This window comes from Mugil cephalus, chromosome 15 (assembly GCF_022458985.1).
Source record: "Mugil cephalus isolate CIBA_MC_2020 chromosome 15, CIBA_Mcephalus_1.1, whole genome shotgun sequence".
NCBI lineage: Eukaryota > Metazoa > Chordata > Actinopteri > Mugiliformes > Mugilidae > Mugil > Mugil cephalus.
In genome coordinates, this window is record NC_061784.1 from 4,372,196 (window position 1) to 4,392,194 (window position 19,999).

The 19,999-nt window shown below is 42.2% G+C and overlaps 1 protein-coding gene across 10 annotated transcripts in view; it reads right to left on the reverse strand.

The window, feature by feature from the left end:
* The window catches only part of acaca (acetyl-CoA carboxylase alpha), a 31,587-nt gene extending 11,913 nt beyond the window's left edge, over nucleotides 1-19,674 (reverse strand). Inside the window, exons 1-38 of one of the 10 annotated variants that reach the window (XM_047606206.1) lie at nucleotides 19,536-19,674; nucleotides 18,017-18,275; nucleotides 15,646-15,778; nucleotides 14,910-15,048; nucleotides 14,189-14,298; nucleotides 14,001-14,082; nucleotides 13,806-13,904; nucleotides 13,496-13,602; nucleotides 13,281-13,391; nucleotides 12,970-13,179; nucleotides 12,699-12,869; nucleotides 11,983-12,144; nucleotides 11,244-11,407; nucleotides 11,004-11,154; nucleotides 10,749-10,852; nucleotides 10,435-10,662; nucleotides 10,164-10,314; nucleotides 9,912-10,046; nucleotides 9,452-9,598; nucleotides 9,164-9,352; nucleotides 8,406-8,506; nucleotides 8,197-8,285; nucleotides 7,870-7,994; nucleotides 7,354-7,467; nucleotides 6,923-7,036; nucleotides 6,752-6,841; nucleotides 6,523-6,641; nucleotides 5,292-5,315; nucleotides 4,730-4,879; nucleotides 4,131-4,274; nucleotides 3,937-4,039; nucleotides 3,735-3,842; nucleotides 3,558-3,614; nucleotides 3,235-3,279; nucleotides 2,044-2,085; nucleotides 1,266-1,481; nucleotides 828-983; nucleotides 514-738 (exon numbers count right to left, since the gene is read on the reverse strand). In XM_047606206.1, coding sequence (XP_047462162.1) covers nucleotides 514-738; nucleotides 828-983; nucleotides 1,266-1,481; nucleotides 2,044-2,085; nucleotides 3,235-3,279; nucleotides 3,558-3,614; nucleotides 3,735-3,842; nucleotides 3,937-4,039; nucleotides 4,131-4,274; nucleotides 4,730-4,879; nucleotides 5,292-5,315; nucleotides 6,523-6,641; nucleotides 6,752-6,841; nucleotides 6,923-7,036; nucleotides 7,354-7,467; nucleotides 7,870-7,994; nucleotides 8,197-8,285; nucleotides 8,406-8,506; nucleotides 9,164-9,352; nucleotides 9,452-9,598; nucleotides 9,912-10,046; nucleotides 10,164-10,314; nucleotides 10,435-10,662; nucleotides 10,749-10,852; nucleotides 11,004-11,154; nucleotides 11,244-11,407; nucleotides 11,983-12,144; nucleotides 12,699-12,869; nucleotides 12,970-13,179; nucleotides 13,281-13,391; nucleotides 13,496-13,602; nucleotides 13,806-13,904; nucleotides 14,001-14,082; nucleotides 14,189-14,298; nucleotides 14,910-15,048; nucleotides 15,646-15,778; nucleotides 18,017-18,246 — 4,845 coding nt within the window. In that variant the 5' untranslated portion in view covers nucleotides 18,247-18,275; nucleotides 19,536-19,674. Of the gene's footprint in view, nucleotides 1-513; nucleotides 739-827; nucleotides 984-1,265; nucleotides 1,482-2,043; nucleotides 2,086-3,234; nucleotides 3,280-3,557; nucleotides 3,615-3,734; nucleotides 3,843-3,936; nucleotides 4,040-4,130; nucleotides 4,275-4,729; nucleotides 4,880-5,291; nucleotides 5,316-6,522; nucleotides 6,642-6,751; nucleotides 6,842-6,922; nucleotides 7,037-7,353; nucleotides 7,468-7,848; nucleotides 7,995-8,196; nucleotides 8,286-8,405; nucleotides 8,507-9,163; nucleotides 9,353-9,451; nucleotides 9,599-9,911; nucleotides 10,047-10,163; nucleotides 10,315-10,434; nucleotides 10,663-10,748; nucleotides 10,853-11,003; nucleotides 11,155-11,243; nucleotides 11,408-11,982; nucleotides 12,145-12,698; nucleotides 12,870-12,969; nucleotides 13,180-13,280; nucleotides 13,392-13,495; nucleotides 13,603-13,805; nucleotides 13,905-14,000; nucleotides 14,083-14,188; nucleotides 14,299-14,909; nucleotides 15,049-15,645; nucleotides 15,779-18,016; nucleotides 18,276-19,535 lie in introns of all 10 variants that reach the window. The other 9 variants (XM_047606205.1, XM_047606209.1, XM_047606208.1 and 6 more) reach the window with 9 other exon arrangements.
* Between the last annotated feature and the right edge of the window lie 325 nt (nucleotides 19,675-19,999).

Genomic DNA, 19,999 nt, shown 5'->3' on the forward strand with positions numbered 1-19,999 from the left:
CAGCAAAAAAAATAAAGAAAAAAAGGTGAACGGAGTAAAAAAAAAACAAAAAACAAAAAAAACGCATGAAAGATGTCCTCTCTTCATTGCTTCCTGTATATTTAATATCCTCCACATCCACTTAATACTGAATGAATGGAAGTGATGATGGATGGATGGATGGATGGATGGATGGATGGATGGATGGATGGATGGATGGATGGATGGATGGATGGATGGATGGATGGATGGATGGATGGACAAATCTTACCTGATCCGCTGTGAGAAGAACACATTACTAAAGGAATTGTCCACCAGGCTAAGGGCAAGACACCATACTGGATCTCTTCTCCAAATGAATAAATAACCATTAAATCTTTTATTTATTCATAAACACAACAAATTCTATATTTATCTTTACAAGACTGCTGGCTAACTTTTATGGTGGAAGCTGAGATTTCCAGGATGGAGCTGAAGCCCTTAGCAGTGAGTGGACAATAAGCGGATGAGATGGATGATGTATGAGTGCCCCACCTGTCGATCTTTGGGCCCCACCTGTCCCGTTCGGGAATCAGTGACCTCCTTGTACAGACTGATGTCCAGGTAGTAACCTGACTCATTAGTAAGGAAGAGGCGGATGGGAATTTGTTTTCCAGTCGGGGTCAGGCGGATGTTGATTTTGAGTTCTGCCTGCAGGACGCGCAGCTTCCACAGACGGCTGCCGTAACGCATCACCATGGAGCGCACAGACTCCTCAATCTGAAATTTGTAGTGAAAGATTAGTAGAGTTTACCAAAGATAATGTGCTTTGTGTATCAGATGTGTATGTATGCGATTATTCCATGAACCTTTGATGGGTCCATGATGACTGTAGGAACGAAGTTGAGGAAGATATGGTTACAGTCAGTTCGAACAGTTGTGTTGTTGAAGGCCACTTCCAGTTCATCCATGGCTTCCAGCAGCAGACGCTCTGCTTCATTGTGAAGGTATTCAAAGGAGGCCTCCTATTGATGGAACAGAACACAAAAATGGAATTAAGCGCTGGCATTACGAACTGTGGAGTAAACAATTCATTAAAAAAAGAACGTAGAAACTTTAAAGGAGACGATGGAAGCCCATTTCCACAAGTTGATATGTTTCCTTCATGACCTTAGGAGATCTCTGTCACATGCTTTGATTTGAAATTCAACCACTGAAAAAGTGCTATTATACCCAGAATCCAATATGAATACAAAGAATAATGGCCATGACTCCTGCAAAAGTTCCTTGTTCTTCTTTATGCTTACCTTTGTGACCAGATCAGAGTGACGGATGATGGCTCGGACAAAGAAGCGGTAGTCCGTGACCTCTGTGCCCACCTCCACACGGGCCGCACCCAAGTACAGGTGCATCTTGTGATTTGCACATGGGATGGCAGTCAGGGCAAAATTGCGCATGCGGTTGAGCTCCAACTGGAATGCTAATGCTGGCTCCAAGTGACGATAGATCCTGTCCTCCTCAAACTGGTGAAAAAACAGGAAGAGCAAAATTACAAACAGCAGCACTACACCGCTTAAAAGATGGTTGCTGTAAGACTTCCCTAAAAAAAGGCATTTTGCCTAAAGTTCATGCTAACATCTCTTACATGAAGAGAGGTAATACAAATTGGCAATTTCACAAGTACTGAGTTGATATAACGCTTGCCACACACTGTATTAAGTAAATTAAATCAGGGACAATCTCAATCTCAGAGGGCTACTAATGGGTGTCATTTCTCTTAAATGGGAGACATAATTAAAGAGTCCATTACTTTAATGAGTTTTAGTGGTGTCATTGTAGTGAAACTATCAGGGACGGAAAGGCGGAATGGAAGAGTTGTTGCTCACTATGACGGAAGGAAATTCACTGCACTGCAAGGATTGGGGAGGGGGGATTGCACAATAATCAGACACATTTATCTACCTCAAAGATATATCCCTTCATCTTTTCAACAGACCGATGTGTGTGGCCAAAACAAATGGGAGCAATGAGAAAAAAACATTTAATGTAAGAATAGCGATTTGGCTACAATATTTCGACACCTACCTTGTCTCTTGCGCGGAATGTGAAAAATTTGGGGAATTCCCTCTGTTGATATAAAAAGAGAAAACAAACTATATCATGTGGAACCAAAAAACTTGGTTATAAAGATTTCATTTTTAAGAACGACATCTCAGTTTTAAGACTGACGAATCAGACAAAGCTAAATCCAGCCAGTATGTATGGGGTGACCATCAGCACCTTATTGTACATGTAATGGGTCCAGGTCTTCTTCACTGCTGTAATTTATCTATCAATGAATCACTGTGTATTGGCTACCACAGCAATGTAATAGTAATAGACTACATATACAAGCACCCCTCGCTATCCTAATGAATAAAACATGTCCTTTTTCAGAGACATTTGATCCTCTGAATAATGCCTGGTCGTCGCGTTTGACGGTATCAGATCATCAAGTGTCCCACTTGCAAAACAATGGCAGTCCGATTGGAGACACTCTTAACACCTCACAGCCTGCAAGATAATGAGCGAGCTGCAATAGTGGACCACATGCTGGAAACCACCACAGCCATGATTTGACAGTGTGATTACATGTCATATTCACCCTCCACGATATAGTGAGCTTGGGAAAAACAATCTTCTTTAGAGCGAACGTGCATAATGGTGCAAACTCTCCACGTAACAGGGGCCGCATAATGACGGCAACATTAGTTAGCATGATTAGCCTTCATCAGAGGCCGTGGTGCCATCAAAAGCAAAATCAAAGCCTATTGTGAACACGACAGCAGAGACAAAGGATTTGGGCATTTCTCAAAATCCAATCGTGCCCTAAATCCCTGTCATTACTGCCTGTCATCTGAATGTTAGTGGCTGTTTTCTTGATAATGGGTCAAACTTGAAAAGATGACTGCTGCTTTATGTATTACAGCACAGCAGGGAGGGGACATCACAAAACTGCAATGATAGGGGTTTCAATGCCTACCTGGCTGTTCATATAAGTATGTCTTCACATTACTGAAGGGCATCTATAACTGACAACCCAGTGAGCTCACACTAGTGGGGCTTTAATGTAGCAAAAGGGGATAAAATGGGCAGTTATGTTAACCTACTATTGTTCGATCTCATTAATCTCCCTCCTGTAGTGAAACACACTCCTTTGTCGAAGGTGCATTTGTTTCTGTTTTCAAACACAAGCACTGACACTCGACCAGATTTCTTTTGTCCTCCGCTACTTACATGAAACCTTTGGTCCACCTCACAGTTGACTTGCTTCCTGAAATCCTGCCATCAAAAGTGTGGCGAAAGCAAGGCATGCAGAAAGAGATACAGAGACAAACAGGGAAAACAAGCTAAATGCAAATTATGTTAATCATTATTACAACAGTATTTTCATTCAGTAGGAATACAGACAAAATGGTAATGTATTAAATTAAGATGCAAGATTGTTAATTTCTGATATTTTGGTACATGCCATTCAGGAGTGTTCCATTGGTGACATGCGAGGCAGCAGAGTGTGAAGAGAGAGGGTTGTTTAAGTAAGTAACAATTAGAATCCTCACCTTCTGAGCCACGAGGAAAGTCAGCCTTCTGATGCCATGTTCAAACAACAGAGATTTCTGGGACAGGGAAAAGAATGAGGGGAGAAAAAAATGATTTTCTTTCTTAGCCATCTCAAACTAATAAATCCCTCCTCTGAAATCCAGAGACTCAGTGCCCTTGCTGCAGACAGCTCTCACCTTTGACTGAGTGAACTCCCGGAACATGGCTGCCAGTCCATCATCGTCAATGTCGCTGTCGGTCTTTATAGCCACATTCAGGATATGGATAGGCTCATCCTGTACACTCTGAATGACAAAGCAAATACTTATGTAATTCTACATTACACAGTCATGCAGGTTAATGGCGGGTCTGCGACAAGAAGAAGTCCGTTCTCGTCACCTTGTTGTCCTCTTCACCGTACAGCACGGGACTGCCTCCCTCAGGGAAGGTTGGACTCGGTGGAGGTGAGTCAGAGAAGCAACTCAACACGTCTGGTATGTTCCTGTAAAGGACAGAAGTCACACGATCACGCTTGTATAATTATTTACATCACCTGATGAAAAATAGCCGTGGTCTTTTACTCGGGGACTGACCTTGTGAACTCCTGGAAGGAGCGGAACGAGACCATGGCTCCCATGCGCTGACAAGGCGGAGTAAAAGATGTGTCAAGCAGAACATCACTCACACTGGCAACATGCACCATGCCATAGTGATTCAGGTTGGATGAGAAGGACATCCTGGAGTGTAGATACAGCAAAGCAAATACAATCAGTGGGAATCTTCCATAGACTTAGACTGACTTTCCGTAGATTTCCGTAGTCCACATTTAAGAACCTCACAACAGTTTTGATCCATCAGATGCTGAAATACATGTGAACACCTTGTGTTTTAATTTATTATAGACTCCTTAGAAAACTGAATGAGGTTCAATTATAACCTCACCCAAATTCCACCATGACAAGTGAACACAGTGAACGCAGCTATACAGTATTCAAGGACATGTTGGTTAAATTAAAACAAACAAAATATTCTTTCAATGAGATAAAAGAAACATAACCACCAGAAAGACCCTTTAATAGTTGTGTTCAATTATTATAATTTTTTTTTGAGAGGGGGGTGTTAGTCCTTTGATTTTAATTCACCCCAGAATCTTCACCCGTAGTAAGCACTCAAGAGGTTTTATGTGTCAAACCTGTCAACAGATTCCAAATCTGAGGCATTTTCCTTCTCAGCATTATCATCCTTAGCTTCACTATCTGGCGCTTTGAGTTCGAGGCGTTTAGTTTCCTCTAACTTAGTGTCCTTGGCTCTCTTATTGTCCAGGATACAGGCTGACATTTTCCTGGTAGGACAGTCAGAAGTTTCAGTCCTGGAGTTTTCCAATGGTGCACAACATTTTCATCTAACGCCGTATTTCACCACAAGTTATTCAAATCCTCGATGATACTGAAGCGTACACGCGCACCGATAAATTAGAACACTTGTTTCACAGGACACAAACATACAGACACAAACAAGATATTTGACACAAAGGTTGAATGCCATGGGCCATGCTGTTGTCAGAAGAATTAAGAAACGTTGCACTTATTAACCACAGTACACTTTGCTACGAAGTATTTCATATTTGATCATTTCAGAGCTCCACAAACAATAACTTGAAGATTTAATTTCGGCTTGAATTTCAGCTTGGATCATGCAGCTAGCTAGTCTACAGTCACTAGTAGTCTATGCAATGAAAAGAATGTTTACAATACCTGTTTAGAGTGGGGATGTTCCCTCTGCAATCAAACAACATTGATTACTAAGTGGTTAGTGTCAGGCATCAGGAAAGGAAGACAGTCAAGGTGTGGCAATGCATGAGGAAGTGAATGTCTGTGTATGTTGTGTAATATGGATCGGTGTATTTATCAATTACTAAATGAATGAATGTAAAAATGGAGGATATCTGTCTAGCAATAAACACACATTTCACTTCCTGACTGCTCCCTTTATAACATGCATTATGAGAAGCTAAGGCTTCCTTGTCCTGAGGTAAACTCTGAACAAAGAGAGGATCAGTTCACATTAGTGAGCCAAACGTGGAGGTTAATTCAAACGCGGCAAATCATGCGCCAGAATGAGTGTATGATGGCATCCACAAGATTCCAACAACGAACTGTGTAAATACACTGAAAGCAGCACAGCAAAGAAAAATAAGAGCGAAGTGTAGCGACGGCAAACAAAGGCACCAAAACACACACGCAACCACACGCAGACGAACCCAACACAATCACAAAGACAGGATGCAAAACATGAGCGCAACAGTAACGCCGCTGTACGGAGTCTGTTACAAGCTTTGTCAAATGCTGAGCATGTACAAGACAAATCTGGACTTTGTTTCTGGTTTTTCGTTGCATAAGTTCTTACATGGGAACTTACAAGACGGACCAGGTGCTGTGAGGCTCTTGAGGAAGGGAGCATTGTTGCTCACACTTTTGACAAGAACAGAATTGTAAAATCCCTTCTTCTGCACATGAGTAGCATTTACACGGAGAACAATGATGGACATTGACGTATAGCTGGGAATGATGGAGAAGGACCGTGGCACCATGGATGATTAAAATGACCTTGTTTATAATCAGCGCTTTTTATATTCCAGTTCCACTTCTAAAAGCAAGTCATTTCTATGCATCACAATGTCTAGAAACCCATACACAAAGGAATGGTTGCAATAGTGTACAGGAAAAAGGCAGATCTGAACTGATATAATAAGACGACAGTGAGCAGGAACCACACAAGATAGTCGAAGGTGTCCCATTAACATCAAGCTGTGGCCAGAACATATAATATCGCCGTCAACTTGCCGCATCTCTGCCACGATGGGAAAATTCATTATTAGAGGACTGATACAGTTATTAACTCCAGAGTGCCATTGACGAGGAGAGCAGAAGGGTGGGAAAGTGGTGCACAGCATGAGAGCATTGCAGGCATTTCTTTGCATGATACCTGTTGGGATGCGAGGAGGGAAGCATGAACTGGAACTCTACTATACACGTGTTGTCCTTCAGTTGTCGATGCTGAACGCTGTTGAGCTCGTAGGCAATGTATGCTCTGCGGACGTACACCTGAGATTACAGGAGATAAAGCCGCAGGCAGTGTGAGTCAAACGTGGGAAGTGAGAAGCGTTTGTGGCTTTAGGTTCAGCCAAACTGGCTGGGGTTGTTATTCCTCTTACCTCGAGGGCAGCCATCCTGACTACCTGATTGCTGTGGTAGAAGAAGTTGGGCAGAACGTCGAAGATGGATGTCTCAGAAAGGATGAGTTTCTAGGGGGAAAAAAAGAATAATTAGCCATTTTTCACCATTGCTCATTCGTCCATTTATAGATTTTTTTTTTTACTGCTTACCTGCAGGTTCTCAATGCAGAACTGGTGTCCGTACATATCAATGGCAGAGAGGAAGATGGACTCCACCTGGTTGTGTCGTAGCTCGTACGAGGGAAGGTGGGAAGCTATCAACACCTGGGTAAAAAACATGAGTGTGTTCCTTTAGGTATAACATGACCCACAAACATTTCCCTTAAAAAGTTTAAGCGTTTAAGTGTTAAGTTAAGTGCTAATTTTTTTCCTGTTGTTTTGCTTTTTACTGATGAAAAAACATCAACCTCTGTGTCACAGTACAGTCACTGTACTCAAGAGTACACAGTGACATCTGCTGGTGAATTTCTCACCATGGCTCATGTCTTGTCAGGCACATTTTTAATTTGTTTTTCTGCTAGTTTTTGACATGCAGGGTACATTTTTGTTGTCTCTCAAAAATTGAAGAGTCCAAGTCTGACCTGGCGAGCACGCAGAGCCACCTTGGCATTGGTCGTCTTGCTGAGTTGGGTCAGTTCAGTCAGAATGGTCATGAGTTCATCTGTCAGCGTGGGATCACGGCCGCATAGTTGGTCCTAGACACAGGAGAAGGCACAACAAAACACAAATCAGTAGTTTAGCGTACTGAATGAACATTTTTACAAAATGGTGTAGCGTATTGGGGTTTTCTTTTCAGGAATAAAACAGCATTAGCATCAGACACCTGAGGAATACTGCATTACAGTGTTTTTAAAAAGAGAAGAAATTGTGTATTGGAAAGGGTACAAAACAATTGTTAAAGGGACACGTTTGAAACCAGAATTACTTTAGCACAATACCAGTTCATTACACAAACATTTTGACTTATTTGATAGATGACATTAACTCTTTTCAGAGACAGAATATAAACATGAATAAGATAAAGGTGTACATTTGTGTCAATCAGTATTTAATTTAGATTTAAAAAGTGTTCTCACCCAGAGATGAAAGACACTTACAATCAGCATAGTGACCAGCAAGTTCTTCTTGGTGACTTGAGCGTGGGAGAAGATATAGTTGAGCACGTTGGCCATGTCACCTTTGTTTTCCTCACGCAGTGCAAACACACACTTGTCGTAGTGTCCTGTTAACAAGCCAAAAGATTAGGCCACTTGAACAGGAGAAAAGGAGTGAAAGAGCACCACCAACTGGAGAGAAGAAGTCAATGCAATCAATCTGAAATGCATTAATATGGCAAAAGCACAGCCGTTTTACTCCTGCATGTGGTGGCATACTCCAACAACCCCCTGAAACGAGTAATAAAATATTTAATTGCTGTTCCTCACCATTCTGGAACTGGATCTCTACTTTCAGATACTGTCTGAGCAAATCCATCACCACTGCCTTCATGTGACCTCTGATTCCACTGCGATACCTATTGAAGACAAATAAAAACAGTCTGGTCTTACACAAAGAAAGGTTTACCTATTATGTTAATTACACAAGTGTACAAACAGCTCCATTTAAACAGAGTGATACAGTGTATGTTGCTCACTTCTGCACCAGCTGAACGATGCTTTGTGTGTTCATAAAGAAGACTTCTCTCTCTGACTTCTTGTTTAGAGTAGCAGCATGGCTGTCCAAGATGTTTGCAATCTGAAAACAAGGAAGATCAACAATAGAAACATTTAATCCCAGTGGCACATCTGATCCCTCACCCAGTGAGTTTGTGTTATATCCAAATATCCATATTTGCACAGGGACCAGAAGAAAGAATGTGATGCAATATATAACACATCTAGCAAATCCTTACAGGGCAGACATTGTATTTTTATTACAGATAGAATTAGAAAGAATGATGTGAGAAAGAAAGCCACTTGCGTGCTTTCTTAGACAAACATGCTGCCACTTGGATGTGTATTGTGAAATAATTTGTTAGCAAAAGAAACTGTGTTAAAAGCAATCGGGAAAGTTTTTCAAGCTGATAAGAAAACTGGAAAGTTGAGAATCACGCTGCCAAAACAAATCAATCAAGAGACTAAATCATTAAAAATGAAAACATTACCATCATTTTAGTATTGTTTTGAAAGATTATTTAATGTGGCACGTTGAAAATGTTATGTATTTTAAAAAAAATGGTTTGTCTTCAAGGCAAGAGGTTACAGAAGAAACCAAGCATTTGTATTGTTGATGAAGACAAATGGACAGTGCCGTGTTTGACGGGGATTTAACAGTAATTGATTAAGGTACAGGACATATAAGTGGAATTCTGTGGCCGTGATTGGTGTGTGTGTGTGTGTGTTTTGTTGGCACCTGTTGGCTGGGGAACTGGCACAGCACAGAAGTTATGTTGCTGGCATACTGAGCCATCTCCTTCTTGATGGCCTTCTCCACAGCGGGGGGGATGCGACCTGACACACTAGTCATGATGTCTTGAAGCTCCAACAGCGGCAAAGAGGGATCACGCATTGTTTTCATTAACCTTTCCACCCACTCTTTCAACTAGGACAGACACAAGAAGCACATATTCATCATTCATTCAGGAGCTTGCAGATGGAGGAGCCAACTTGGGTGTGCGAGCAGGTTCTTATGGACTCTTACCTTAGCACTGAAGAAGGGCTCAGGAAGACAGAAACCATTCATTATATGAACCAGGTGATCCAGTGTGTTGTGGAAGACTCTGTGTAGCTTTTCCCCCCTCAGTGCTACTGCCTGGATCGCGGGCAGGGCCCCTGTGTTCAACTCTGCCTATAAGACAATCACAAATACAAATGTTACAGCATTGTTGTTCTGGCAGCAAGTAAAGGACATATTTAGAAAAAAACAAGCCTCTCTAAAAGTGCCTAAGAAAGTTGTGTGTAGTTTACACAGGCACATATCTGAGCCTTCGTCTTTGCTGACAGCCTCATTTCCTGCATCCGCTACGTTGTGACTCCATGAACTGATTTATCATAAACACATTCAAATAACTAACAATACAATGCTCTCGGAGTGCAGCAGAGCGTAGATCTGACGCCCTACTTGTACACCTTGCAGACTGCTTTAGTCACAACTACAGTACCTGTTGCACTCTGCTTGGGTCGTCCAGTTGCAGTTTGGCAATGACACAGCCAGGCTCCAGTGCTGCCCCAGCCCTCTTCACATAGTGAATACAACCAGACTCTGCAGCAGTAAGGGTCATCACCATCTTCATCACCTGAACAGAACAACATAGAACAACAAAGAACACAAATCAGTAAATAAAATGTTGTATATTTGAATCGACCACATCTTTCTTATGCAATGCACACACAACAGTTTTAACACACCGTACCTCTATTTCAGCATAGCACTGGCCAGAGAACACATGCCCGCCATCCTCAACCGTGTACTGAATTAATTTTCCTGCAGATGGAGAGCGCAGCAGCGAGGGATCGTTCTCCTTCTCAAAAACACAGGTCTTGTTCCCAATAGTGATGCGGTACCTGCAAGGAGATAAAAATATGCTTCGTCTTAACCGAACCAAAAACCACATGCATTGCATATTTTACCGTATATAAAACTGTTAACGGAGTCAAGATATTTCCAGGCAATTCATTTCTTACCTGTCCACCTCCTCCTTCATGTAGGTAGTGTAGCTGCTTCCATCATAAGACAGCAGAAGTCCTCCATCGCTGAGTCGATGGACATCCACCTCAGCACAAGAGTTGTTCATGATGACCACGTAGGAGTTTGGGGACTGACGTGTCACTGTCAAGACGTACTTAGTACCTTCATAGATCAGCTCCACATCCACAGTGTTGAGTAGTGTGTGTGCTGGCAGCACCTGGCCCCTGGTCAGACAGTAAAGTGTTTTTATCCAAAGACAATTGGCGTTGTTTTTCTACTGTTTGATATGGAATACATGTCTTATTTTTACCTTTCCAGAGAATGCAGAAAGTTGGACACGCTGTTCCTAAGATTGACATCCGCCACGTGCAAAGCTCCACTCACAATTCCCAGCATGGTATCGGGACGCTCCGCCTGTGTGTAACATGCACTTTAATACGTATCCAGGAAAACGTCAGACATCAAGCTTCAATATAGCACGGGCTAGTAAATGAAACATATCTTGTCGTTATGGTTTTAAACTTTTAAAGCATTCAGTAGCCACAGCTGGAAAACATCTGCATACCTGCATCTTCTCTGAGATGAGCCTGTCCAGCCAACCTGTGTCAATGCTGTTGTGCTGGAAGCTTTCTGTCTCCAGCAGCTTAATGAGGTATTCTACTGTGGTCCTGAAGTCTCCCCGGATGGACAGCTCCTTGAGAGCAACCACCATGTTGCTAGAAAAACATCAAAATGTAACTTCTGATTAGACACTTGATACATTTTTTTTGAGTGAGCGTTTGGACACGGTAAGGTGTTTACTCACGAGATAGCTTCTTCACGATTCTCTCCCCAAGAAAAGCAGTGCCCAAACTGGGAGTCGGCAAACTCGTGCAGCCCTCCAGCAGCTGCAACACTGAAGTAGCCCCAAACGTTCTTATTGCTGCGGAAATTCAGCTCTTGCACCGTTCCAGAGCTTGGCTTGAAGCCCTGCAATCACACACAGAATTTGACCTTTTCATTGGCTGACCCAAAACAGAAAACAGCCAATGTGACATTTAGATAAGAATAACATTTTGCAAGAGAGGCACAGCCGGTCAACAGACAAGGCAGGAAACTACTTAGATAGATAGATAGATAGACCCCAAGGGCCTTTAAACTACAGCAGTAGCAATGTGCTATGTTTTCGATGACAGTAAGAGATCTCCTTGAGGGGCCCCGAGCTGAGAATGGTGCTAAATTCAAATGAAAGGAGTTGAAAAAAAGAAGAAAGGGTAAGAGGATAAAAGAAAGCAAGACAGTGGCAAATGAAGCAGATAATGACAGTTAATAATAATACTAAATAACTAACTGCATGAGGGGCGAGCAGTGTGTCTGCTCCCAGTGACCAAGCCTCATGAGAGGGCCCCGCTAGACTCTATTTAGACGTTAAATCGGATGTCTTTATTTATTATACAACATAATTACCAAGCAAATGACAAAACAAAAGAACAGATCCATAAAATTATACTGTTGGTGTAACTTTAAGCTGCAAATATTTAATGCAACAGGAGAGTGAATCGTACCTCATCAGGGTTTTCACTGGTGATACGAGCTGCAATGACGTGACCCCGTGGGGAAGGTGTAGTTGACAGAGCCTCAAAGTCAATGGGACAGTCTCCCCAAGGTTGGACCCCATAAAGCATCCTGATGTCTTTGATGCGGTGAAGAGGAATACCCATAGCAATCTGGCAAGAGGTAGTGGAATTAGCACAACATGTGATCATAAGGGACTGAATGAAGAGCATATTTATGGATTATGAATGCATTACTTTTGAAAGATCTTCATAAGTTTATCGTGGTTCATTCAAAGATTATCAATATCACATTTTCAGTTTTCTAGACATCAAACAACTGAGAGACAGTGAGCGCTGCCATGAAAAAAAAAAAAAGATACCCTCAACCTCAGAGCTAGACTGTGTCACTCCCACAGCAACATCCAATCAGCTTGTCTACAGCTTCCCAACCCCTTCAGCCTGTCTGCCACTGACCTATTTACACACAATCCTAAACACTGTGGAACAGACCACGTGACCCATCTGTGCTACAACCCCTGACTCAACTACAATGTGCATGCTGCCTCCTCCTTTTGCAGTCTGTTGCCATGGAGACAAGGGGCCCGTGAGAGAGGCGATAGCACTGAAGCGTGCTAACCTCGTCTGCTGCAGTACACCCTCAGACTCCAGCACACTGTATGTCAGTCTGATTTGTGGTGCAGTGCAAACTTGTGAGTAAAACTGACCTGCAGTTGGGCGGCAGGCAAGTTGACATCAGCCACCATCTCAGTACATGGGTGTTCCACCTGCAGACGAGGGTTGAGCTCCAAGAAGTAGAAGCTGCCATCCTGGCTGTAGAGGTACTCCACTGTGCCTGCACTGACGTATCCCACCATCTTAGCCAGCTTCACTGCACACTGAGGAAAGAGAATGATTGTTCACATCGAAGCAGAAATTTGTTGGTTTCGATCTCTAATTATTAGCTACATCAGTACGACACTACCAGATGGGATATACCTTTTCCATATCCTCAAACACATCAGAAGTAGCAATGGTAGCAGGAGCCTCCTCTATAATCTTCTGATGACGCCTCTGTACAGAACAGTCTCTGCCAAACAGGGATATGGCATTGCCGTATTGATCAGCCAAAATCTGAACCTCCAAGTGGCGGGCATGCTTGGCTAGCTGCATGACAAAAATGGGTGATCCTGGAACTTCTGCCTGGACCTAGACCATAAACGACAATGGGAAACCCTGGCGTCACAAAATGCGAAGAAAAAGCATCGGCAAAACAAATTAGGTACACAAATACACAAATGAGCACGTACCTGTCTGAAAAGGTTAGGAAAGTCATCGACAGAGTTGACTTTACGAATACCTTTTCCACCTCCACCTTCTGAGGCCTTCACCATTACAGGGTAGCCGACTTTTTCCGCAGCCTGGGAAAATAAACATACATAGCTTCCAGCAAACATTCAAGTACACACGGTATACCAAAAACTACATTTATTTGGCAATATGAACAGTTACATGACTCGCTTACTTTCATCCCATCCTCTACATCATGGATGCAGCCAAGCTCATACACGTCATGAGGAACGTTGATGATTTTCTTCTTTTGGTTGCTCTCTGTCCATTCCACTGTTAGGCCTGAGTGAGACAAATAGATAACATACTAAGACATTCAAGCTTTTCTGATCTCAGGAATCAGACTTGAAATACTGGTCATTTGCAAGACATACAAACACATCCAGAAGACAATGCTCAAACCAATATCGAGAGCACACAGAGCGTAATACAGACAATATGTGGCATTTTTTTGTGGGAGTTGGAGTACACAACCTATGACCTACCTGCTCCGCTCCATGGCAGTGTTGGAATGCCAGCCGTCTGAGCCACAATCGACGACGCAATTTTGTCTCCAAGAGCCCACATAGCCTGACTTGGAGGACCTTAAATAAAATAAACAAAGTTTAAACTTTCATTCATTTAATAAAAGGGTAGCAAAAATAAGATAAGAAGGTCAACAACATGACCACTTCTCTTACCCATGAAAGCAATGCCATTCTTATGAAGGAGCTCTGGGAGTTTGGGGTTCTCTGAGGCATGACCCCATCCAGCCCACACTGCCTACAATACACAAAACAATACAACAGCAGATATTCAGTCAATACTACAATGATGATTGCAGTAGAATGCCTGTATAATAGTGGACTGAGGGATAGTATGGGGGTACCTGCACAGGTATGCGTTTTGCAATGTCAAGAATGAGCTCCACGTTGGCATAGTTGTTGTTATTAGTGCCTCCGGGTACAGGTACGTAATGATCTGCCATTTTGATGTACTCTGTGAAACACCAAAAAAATTGTATTTGTAAAATTACTTTAAAACCTACAGTCATCTAATCCCTGCTTGAGCACAGATAGTTTCCAACTATATTTATCAACTTTTCCTGTAAATAGGCAGGACTAGGTATTTACCATCAAACAGAGAGAGTGAGATAAAGCGATTTACCTTTCCAGCAAACACAACCTCATTTTCCCCAAATCATATTCACATTTGCTATACTGCAACAACTCAGTCTATTGTCTTTCTGATTATTTGAGGCACTGAATAATATCTCATATTGTCCAGTATAAACTAATTCTCCATGTAAAAACAATGAAAATTCAGAAAATCACCACCTTCTGCCAGTCAGTTCAGCGACCGTACACACATCTACTCTGGTAAATGTTTTCTTTTCTGCATTGCGCTGATTTTACTACAAGTAGATGTTGTTCAGCATTTATTAGCTCCAACCTCAATGTGAGCAGCTGAGTTCCAGGCACCATTGTTTAAAGTACATAAAGAGGGCTACGATGGATGCTCTGCACAAGTCTCTTGCTTCAGTCTCAGGAACCTTAGCTATGGATGCTACAATCAGTTACAATGTTCAGAGAAATCATGCTAAAGCTCACCTGCATTGGCTTTCAGGTCTTCTGGGGTCACCATGACGACAAAACGGATTGCCCTTTCATTGCGAAACATCTCATAGGCCCAGCGGCGGATGGATCGCATGCATTTGACCGCTGCAATTCCATTGTTGGCAATAAGCACCTAGATAAAAATAAACAGTTGAGCTACTGTTGTTGAGCTGGACTGATCACAGAAGTGAAGTCACATGATTTAATTATATTGTGTCCTTTGATTGTCTTGCCAGCACAAGCTGGAACTGTAATACATTTTGCAGGGTTATGGAGCGGGACCTGTCTTTAATAAAGTGGGACAATCTGCAAATTTGCCTCAACAGAATAGTGAGGTACTGATGTTTGTCTGTGAAGATTCTTAGACCACGTCTTGGTTTCATTGAATTAAATGAGAACGTGTGTCCAAACTTTTGACTGATGATGTATTGGCTAAAACAAAAGTAACTTGAGTTTCACCTCTCATCTGAAAGGCTTCTTCAGTTCAGAACTTCTTGAAAATCAAGCAAGTCTAGTTCCCTCCTGTTTCTGAGATAAAGTGAGATAATCTGGTATCTGTGTGAATAATTACTTGTTACCATACTGGTCTTACCATCTCATGGCTGTGGTGTGCCTTTATTTTATTACTGTTCTCATTATCAAAGAGATTCCACTGAATGTTGATATTCAAGTCCAAAAAGCACAGACTGTACTTTGCCTCTTAATAAGAAAGCAATAAAAGACATCCTACCTTTTCAATGACCTTGTTGCCACCAAAGCGAGTGACAAACTCAGCAGGAGAAGCGACAGTGAAGTCCCGCTGGAGATCAATGCGTCGGCGATCTCTTCCTTGTTTCACCAGGTGCAGTCCTGACATACTTGATCTGATTTAAGAGATACAATGGATGCATATAATTGCTATTTCATAACACCTAAAGATTTACAAAGAACAGGAAGTGTCGGGTACACTAGCTGTTTAACTGCCATATGTGTTTCAACTATTTCCTTTTTCTGCTCAGGATAGAAAAGGGTTTATTAGACCAAACTAGAGATCAGTTTAAGCCAAAATAGTGGTGTAAACAATGATATTATCACAGGGACACTGGGACATAGTGTCCCTTTTCCTAATCTGATAGCTTGACATTTTAGAGACACTCACAGGTCTCAGAAAGTTGTGGTTTCAGTACAATATGTCTACACATTATCACAGTTCATTTCAAGACGCCAGAGTCTCTGAACCTACCGTATAATCCTTCCCATCTCCGAGTTCCTGGACATCAAGTCCTCAGCATCAAAAATACATGATCTTTTAAAGGGGAAAAATTCCCCAATGACCCCCCACATGTCCTACTTATTGTTTCAGGGTGATTTGCCCACATATTGATGAAATTACACACATTGATTCACTATACATGAGCGAAAGAAGTGATTTATGATTGTTATAGTAGTTAACGCATGCATAAAATATTATAAATGTAAAGTAAACAAAAGTCTCAAATTAGCACTTGTCTGTGGCATGCGGTCACCTGTATTCTTAAATGCTATTCAAATTGATTTAAAACCGAGATTATGTGTCAATACTTTAGAATACTACTTTTGATAAAAAAAAATATAATCAGAGGACATAAAATCTGAGATGACCTTAAAATGAGTAAAAGTAAAATTAAATCACACTCTCCCATTAACTCACACTGAAAAGAACACAATCTAACCTAGGATTTGATCACAGTCTTATATCCTAAACTTTATAGCATGTGGGTGAGTTGCAAAAATTACTATAAACTTCTAACTATGAGTAAGAATTTATGATAATGGTAGATGTCAAACAAAACATGAATGATTTGCCAGAACAGAACCGCCAAGGAGGTAAACACTGGAATATTTCCTTCAATATTCCAATATTTACCTCTTTGGCAGTATGCTTATAATATAAGTAGTGACACAATAGTACATATTGAGCACAAGTACTTGAACATTATACATGTTTACATGTTTGGGCAAGAGCCTCCAACAGAACTTGCAGAGCTTTGTGACTGAAGCTCCTCCCCAGAAGGAACCATGAGGAAAGAGAGTGGTACAGGGGGAGGGACAGGACTATCAGCTGTAGGGTGTGGCACAGACTGGGCTCGTTTGGCTGGCTGGTTTCTGTGGCCTCATACTGCAATGTTACATCACTGTAGCGTTTACCATGATGGGTCAAATTAGTTCTCCGCTGTAAGGGGGAATCTAATTTCAGTCCAGATGCATGGCTGTGAGAGTTTGCTCCGTATTGTGAGAGAGGATATTCTTGGGTTGGGGAAGTCAGACGACCTCATCGGGTTTTTCTACCACCCCATCTTCTTTCAGTCAATCCCCAACTTCTCTTGCCTTCCTGACTTCCAGAGTAAGTAAGCAGGCAAAAATGAAAAAGGAAAATGTAGGCAGGAATGGCTGCACATTACAGCAATACTTATAAGTTATATGTGAACAAAAATATACAGTAAATAAGGATAAAAATATAAGATCTTTTTTAAAATCAACTGAAAGGCAGAAAAAGAGTTCATCATCAAGTCTAACTTGTTTGAGTTTCAAGGCCTTATGCCAAAGTTTCATGTTAGACGTTGGAGGAGAATGTAATTTGCAAGCCCACGTCTATTCAAATGACACAACTGATACGTTGAGGGAGCCTAGTTAAAGACAAGGGTTGGCAGAGAGATTTACAACTGCCAAAAGCTTTTACCCAAGTTCCATAAGCAGTGAATAGCTGGATGCCTGCGTGAACGTTTTACAGCTTCTCCAAACCAGTTTGAAGTCTGTGCCTGCTCTCCAGGACAACCCCACACACTCACACAGAGACAGCTTTCAGCAGTGTGCAACTGCAGAGACCACATCTTTCACAATTGCTGCAAAGACGGGGCCAGTCATAGCACACAGTTTGAACAGAGCATGCACTGTGTCATTTTGGGCCACGGATTCACTTCGCAACTTTATTTAATGCATTACTATACCACCTTCATCCAAGTTGTCCAGTTCCCACTTATAAGTCAAACTATAATCCAAATGTTAGGATTCAGTTACTTTAGTGTGATATGTGCAAAAATTGTAAATGTACATGGACAGAATGAGCTGGCGTGGGTTCTAACCTTAGATTGTGCATGGGGCCATCAATGTGGTCGAAGCCCATTTCAAAGGTGCTGTCGGAGCTGCCAGAGGACGGCGACAAGGAGCGGGTGTCCTTCTCCTCCAGCTGCAGGTCCAGCTTCCCTTGGTTCTCATCCTCGGAGTTTTCCTCCGACACCGATCCCACGAGGAAGTGAGAGTGCAGCGCCGCCACAGCGGGGTTCTTCTTGGCAGCACCGTCCTGCTGTGCCATGGCCGGACGACACGAACAGGCTGCGAGCACTGACAAGAGACAGAATGGTGGCGGCGACAGTTATAGAGGAGGTGCAGAGTCCAAATATCAGGGTACACGACATGAGATTGCTTTGGACAGAATGGGATGCTATTTGTCATGTTGCAAAAGTGTGTTACATAAACATAAGTTTCTTGATAAGGCAACCGATATTGCAACACCGCACGTGGATCTTTAATACATTCTGTGCAGGTGGCGACAGTGTTGCTGAAAGACACAAAACCACTGGCTGCACACGCTGTATGGGTCAGAGGTTGAGGCCACAGGGTTCAAATCGTCTGGTCTGAACCCTCAATAATTTGTGGCTCCAAGTGGAGCCAAGTGCATCTCCTCTACATCAAGCTCTGAGTTTACTCACTACTCTTTCCAAAAGGCGTTGAATAAGGCCAACTAGACTACTCTTTTATAGAATAAATGCACAGAGTCTTTTTTCCCAATGAGGGACTGTTAAAGGGAAAACATATATGAATATATATTAAAATAAAAAAAGGCATATGATAGTGGTATTTGGATGTAAAAAAGGCCACGCAGTTATACATTTAAAGGAAGTAATGCTGAGTTGAACTCTAACCTTTTGTTAAAAATTCTGTCCGGTGAGTTACACTTTGTGCCAATGAACCGGTGCAGTTAATGGTTGAGATAACTGACTGATAAATCCATTTCAAGGCACTGTTCAACCGTTAATTAACAACACCATCCATTTCGTACATCAGACTTCTTTAACCTGTAGTTTACTTGCAATTCCCATTCTGACAGACGAGAAGTGTCACTAACTATCCTATTGCTCAACTTTCCCCTGCGAATTTCTGACATATCAGGGTAAGCGAACTCAGGGTGGACCTTGGCTAAAGGCACACCTTACCTATCGATAGCTGCTTGCGGGACCAGAAAAACAAGCCGAGACTCAGGATAAGGACAGCTCAAAGGAGCGGGAAAAAACACCTAGGACTGCAGCAACGGTCGCATGTAGAGCCCAGGTAACAAGCACAGAACCTAAACGTAGCGCACAAACGTATTCTGCGAAACTAAACCGAGTCGCAGGTTTCGTTAACCCAGTAGCTAGGTTAGCTTCACGCATAAGCACTTTTCGCTGAGCCTTTTAACGCTAGCTTACGGTAAACAACTTAATACGACACTAATACAGTAGTGCTGAGCGCACTGCCGACACCGGTGCACTGTACTCTGCTGCAGCAGCACTTGCCCAACACTCCCCTAGCATGATCCGAGATAAACATCCAAGTTCAACTTACCGCTGGAGATAAACTGACACGTAATCCTGAAAAAAAAAGATGATTCGAGCCAGATCAATAAACTACCCGTGTCTGCCAGACATCTCTGTTTCCAGTGATGAGGAAAGAAAAAAAAAAATAATCACCAGATGAGTCACGCTCGCATCAGAGACAGTAGGCTTTACGCGGCAGATCATTAGGCTCGAAGAGGGAGATGGGGATGTAGTTGTTGCGCGGCAGGTTTCTCTGGAGTTGCTTCCACACAGTTCCTATAAAATGCGTTATTAGAAAGGACTTCAACGTCCAGTGACAAGCTAAAATATATGTGGAGCTGGGACTGTCGATTCAAAAGTAGCAGACATAATAGATGACTACTTTGGGCCAAATTCAAATTGCAGATTGAAAAAAATGAATAAGCTGCGCCACAGCACACCGACAGAAAATGTGAATTAGAGCTATTTCTGTAGTTGAAAGTTATGTAAACT